General features: G+C 41.7%; 1 protein-coding gene across 1 annotated transcript; it reads right to left on the minus strand.

The window, feature by feature from the left end:
* Positions 1-2,127: 2,127 nt before the first annotated feature.
* On the minus strand, positions 2,128-5,196 carry LOC307259847 (uncharacterized protein C1orf232; the record flags this gene model as incomplete). Its single annotated transcript, XM_080039879.1, has 4 exons — positions 2,128-2,497; positions 3,473-3,579; positions 3,915-3,995; positions 5,116-5,196. 4 exons carry the CDS (start codon positions 5,194-5,196, stop codon positions 2,128-2,130), a joined length of 639 nt encoding a protein of 212 aa, XP_079896005.1.
* Positions 5,197-5,829: the final 633 nt, after the last annotated feature.

Here is a 5,829-nt window from a genome sequence, read left to right on the forward strand (position 1 = left end):
GCTGCTGTGTATTTGTATGATGATATTCGCTTTTTAGGTTTATTTTCATTTTTTTTTTTTTTTTTTTTTGCAATGTGAAAAAAATGTCTGTATGATGTTAATACTTTGCTTTTTGTGATTCATATAAAGCATTTAAAGGCCTTTGGAAACAAGAGTTACACTTTTGAGGAGAAACATTTATGTTTTTAAAATATTACGTGCTAAATCAACCTAAAGCAAAGCAACCACTTTATGTCACCATGTTGTGCTTGTTGCCTCTTGCAGGAGCCTGGGTGGGTCGTCATAGTGGCCACACCTGGGTTGGGGTAGAAAAACAGACAAAAAGGGGCTGCTCTCCCAGGTTGAACTCTTTGTTACTGGGCAGCCACACCACTGAATCCTTATATAGCCACATGTCATCTTATTTTACTCTGCAAGACTGGCTTGAGCTGAGCTTGTATAACAGCAATTCCTCACATTATTAAGACACAAATCTGTGTGCTCTTACATTTTCTTGATCATTTGAGTAAGCCAATATGTTTTATGTTACTAACCAGAACCAACTCTCATTGGAGTTCGTAAGAACACAACATAATGCCTAATGGGGAGACATTGTTAGACAGATTGTAGAACTATTGTGTTGATCAGAATATAAACATAATGGTCCGAGTGTTTATCACAGTTGCTGACATTAATTGTAACAGAACCTATGTGTAACTCTTGGCTGATTGTAGCACATTTTCCCTGAGATAATAATGCATTTGATAGTTCCACACATTATTTCATTTTTTTTTCTGCTTGCCATCTGTTTTCATTACAGCATACATCTACACCAATCGTGTGGCCCTAATCCTCTTCCATACAAAACCCATGTGTAAAACATATTACCAACGCTTATTCATGTTTTGCTTTGTTAGAACTCTTAGTGCATCATTCTTTATTATAGCATACCATAAACACAACAGAATAAAACATACAACAAGATCAAAACCACAATCTGAGATGGAATACAATTTAAAGCCTTGTTTCTCTCAACACCCCAAATTTAGGAATGTCTAACAATTTACAATCTCAGGCACAATCTGAAAAATTCAAGTCAATAAAGTCATCATGTCAGCACACACACGTTCACATTTAACACATTTCATATAATTGTGCAGCTCACCTATCGTTCCTGATGTGTGAAGAGGGAGGGTGTTTTGTTAATGCCTAATATTATGTAAGAGTTAGGTTGCAGTGCCAAATCTCCTGACGGAAATCCCCCAGCCCTGTGAACAGGTTAAGGGAGATAATCCTCGACTAATCCAGCTATCGTTGCCTTTAATCTCTTAATCCAGTTTTTGCTAAACTACAGATTAGATCAAATGTGTTGACAGGTGTTAAGGCCCATTTCCGAGTTTAAAAAGCACTTTGAGAAAGTAGATTTTACCATACAACCCCCGAGAAATCAGACTGTATTGTGTTGCCTGTATACCAGGTTCAACAGTGGATAAAGTGACACTGTAAAACATCTGTTGTAGTTTTACTTCCACCTTACTGATCCCTTGTTACACTGTTGAACACATGCTGCATCTCAAACTATTAGCTCTGTAGATCTGCATAGTACACCACCCTCACCTCCAAGAAATAATAAAGAATTTCGTCAATTAGCGTCATTCCCTCTTAGTACAGGCAATTTTAGAAGTCCCCTATATGAAGTAAACTCCATAGTTTAACTATTGTAGAAGTATGTTTTGGTATATTCCTGAGTATTTCGACCTTTGTGTCTCTAGATTTGCAGGCAGGGAACAGTTTCAATATGCCATCAATTATCTCATAATCCCTCCTATAAATATTTCAAATGTATTTTATTTCTGTGTCCTGACAATTTTTGGGTAATGACAAAGTAAAGAAAAAAAAGCCCTTGTTTATAGTAACTTTTTTTTTCATTTTTTGTGATGTGTGTTTTTTATATGGAGAAAACATGTAAATTCAATAGTTCAAAAATGTGATAAAAAGGGACTTCTACAATAGCATCACTGTTTAGTTACAGGACCTCCTGTGTGATATACCCCCCCGCTAAACTTCCTCCACTCTCCTAGATCCAACCCCTTCATTATTGATATATTATTTTTTGTATTCTCCAGATTCCTTCATTGTGAACAACAGCTAGTTGCTCTTGGTCTTGAGCTCTGCCAGCTTGCTGGTGACAAAGTTCCACTTGAAGGGGGGGTCCCCGCTGCCTCCTCCCAGAGAGACGTATTTAGAGAAGCTGTTGTTGCTGCTCTTTCCTCCTCCTCCTTCACTTTCCTCTCCCTCAGTGACCTGCCCGTCATGGCCGTCCTGCCCGTCATGCCCCTCCTCCCCTCCTAGCTCTGTCACCCCCTCCTCACCCTGCCCTGCTGCTTCTGCTGCCTCATTGGCTGCAGCGGCTGCGGCCTCCGCCTGCTTCTTGGCGGCCCAGTTGGCGGAGAAGCTATCCCAGAATCCAGAGCGCCTCGAGGGTCGAGGAGGCTCCTCTGGCCTCACTGCAAGGGGACTGAGAGGTCAGAGAAAATCAGTGGGGTTCATGTTAGGAGTCAAGTCAAATTAACAGTGGTTGTGCAGTTAGAAACATTTTCTGAAATAGGTTTTGCACTTTCTTGACGAGAGTTATAGATGAGCAGATCAATATCATCCGCATATAGTATGTACCCATTAAGCACACAGGAAGCAGCTGATTAGCTTAGCTAAGCACACAGACCCGAAAACAGGGGGAACCGATCTTCAACTGCACTTTTAAGCCCCAACCTGCCATTTGTTAACTTTGTATTCATTTGTGTATGAAATGAAGCATTAAATAAATTGGGTTAGTTAGTAAGCTTCAGGAATGCTGGTCATCCGATCTGTTTACATGTTAACTGCTTCCACTCTTTAAATACTTGTATGGCTTGAAGCACAGGCTCTATTGATCATTAAACTTTGCCTTTTCAACGATGTGTAGCCCAGATTTAACCCTGAACAAAGCTTAGGTTTTGCACTTTATAGGGTGTTATATTTTGATCAAACTTCCACTTGTGCCATTTAGCTTGTCAGTGAGCAACAATATTCCACTGAAGTTTGACCCAATCTGCAACATTATTTAAGATTGATTGACGAGGGGGCGCCCTTAGCTCAGTTGGTAGGGCATGGGCCTCGGCCAGCAGCGGACCGGGGTTCGATTCCAGCCCGCGGTTGTTCTCTGCATGTCACTCCCCTCTCTGCCCCGTTTAAACTCTGTCTCTACACTGTCAATAAAGCATAAAAATGCAAAAAAAAAAAAAAAAAAGATTGATTGATTGACGTGATGTATAAATAAAACTGCAACCTGATCGCTGCAAGAACTTCATAAAGTCGTGAGCTGAATAACTCATCACACCGACAAGCCCTTTTTTTACCTTCACAAACCCTGCAGGTGGGACAAGGTAGATAAAAGGGCATCTGACCAGGAAGAGAAGGGGACAGAAGTTCACAAAAAAGAGAGTATTGGACTCACTGGTCGGGGACTGGCGGGCTCTCAGTCTCCTCCAGTAGCTGGTGTTCATCGTCTTTGTTGAAGAGAGCTGATAGTCTGTTCCAGCTTTTCGTCCCAGCCCCCTGCATCTGGACACACACACACACACAGACACACACACACACACAGACACACACACACACACACAAACACACACACACACACACACACACACAGGGGTCAAAGGTCAAAGTAGGTATACATTTAGTCGGTTTCAGAGGATCATTCAAACAGTGGTCCTCTACAGTATAGTGGAAAACTTCTTAAAAGGATTGTATAACCTCTTATAAGGATTTGTGTCAATACTAAAGCTGAGAGATATGGCTTTAAATTGTAAGTCCACATTATGATCTCTATTTGTCAATCAGAGTTAACTTTTTTATTTTATATAAAATGTTCATTCGAGCTGTCAAAGATCACATACTTTTCTGGCCAACTGCGAGACAGCGTTGGGCCCCTCATCCTCCTGCACTGGACTCATCATATCATTCTCCACCTCAGTGACCTGCAACGGCAGAAAAAACACACAAAATAGTTGTCTCTGTTCACAAGGCAATGTCCTCTTTAATTTATCTACACCATACGTTAAAGCACCTGCACACGATTAATATAAGTTTGTCGCCATCTAGTGCATACTGTTGACACTACAACCTGAAGAAAACAGGAGAAGGCCTAAAAGTGTACATTGACAAATGTTCCTTGAAAAGATGGCACACCCAGAAAGTTTTTGTGTCAGTTTTTTTTATCACATTAACTAAAACACTAATTAAGTTTTAGTTAATGTCCTGATTTGCATTGGTTTTGGACATCTGTGTGAGTTCGGACATGAGTTCATAATAACACACTTGCAACTTCACTGGTTGTCTTATATTTCACATGTACGCATGCATGGAGCTATGTTGACTCAAATAGCAGCCATGATAACTCTGCACATTTGTCTCTAAATGGAAGCTGTGTCTCAGTATTTATGATTTTAGCCTACACCTCGAGACCCTGGCTATCCGTCTTGACACTCGTGTCAGTCAGTCAGTCTGTGGAATGCCAACTAATCCGTTTCTTTCAGCTCCTGTGCAGGATCGAGTTTCTCGGCCCTCCAGAGATCTGGGTCAACGCAATACTGTGTCTGTTTCGTTGGTACCAAATCCGAGATGGAGTACAGGTGTTGGTGAGATGTGGCCACTGGTCATGAAAAGGGTCAGGGTCAGATACTTAAGCTAAAGTAATAATGTTAAAATACTCTGTCTATTGCAAGTAAAGTTTGCAAAGCAGTTTAACATTTTACTGATTGCTGATACTGTTGTACATTATTCAAGTCACAAGCTGCTTTACTGCGGCTGTGGACACATTCTGCCACTGTATTTTCTCTTGGCAAACAGGGACGTCCAAAGAGGATATGCATGACAATATTTTCAAACAAAGTTTCATCAGGGGATAATTCAGTTGGCAGACTCAAAGAGTATCATGTAGGCCTTGCCTTGTGCCTTTGCAAGGAAAACAAAACAGCTTAGCAAGCTGATCTGACCTTGTCATGACTGAAAATTAAACAGCAAATAGAAGCATGTCCACTTCCTGACACTGTATATACAGGTAAAGATATGAACCAGAGGGGGGAATAAATGATGTACCTCTTCAGCAGCGTCCTCCTCATACTCAGGGTTAATGGTCTTCAACACTTTGCTCTTGTATATCTTCCACATTGGATTCATACTTGCACAAAAAGATACTCAACACTGTGAAGACTTCTCTATGCCTCCCACCAAGTCTTCCACTTCCAGCTTCAGGCTCTTCTCAGTTGGCGCCAACTTTCACCTCTTTCCATGCGTGAAGTTCTCCGTAGCTTCTGTAGATCAGGGGACCCTGTTTATCACCGAGGCCCGCTCTGTCTCATAGTGTTTCTACTGTTCAGATTGATGCCTGTCTCGTTGACAGCTGCCCTCGTCCCCACACGGCGTCTGAGCAGGTAAAGCCAGGAAGCTGTGCTGTTTTGTGCGTGCGCCCGCGCAGGTGTGCACACACACGCACGCATACACACATACATACTAGATACAGCGTCACGGTTCAGTATCCATGCCTTGGTTACCTGGAAACAGGTGTAGATTTCCTCATACATATTTCAGAGGGTCTCTTTCCCAGAGCCATTGTCAGCCATCGTTTGGTACACTGGCTCCTGTAACCCTGATGTATTTGCACACACACACACACACACGCACACACACACACACACACACACACACACACACACACACACACACACACACACACACACACACACACACACACACACTGGTGCAATGTACTATTGACATGTTTATATTCTAATGGAAAAATGATTTAGATGA

The sequence above is a fragment of the Ammodytes marinus genome, assembly GCF_949987685.1.
Source record: "Ammodytes marinus genome assembly, chromosome: 13".
Taxonomy (NCBI): Eukaryota; Metazoa; Chordata; class Actinopteri; order Uranoscopiformes; family Ammodytidae; genus Ammodytes; species Ammodytes marinus.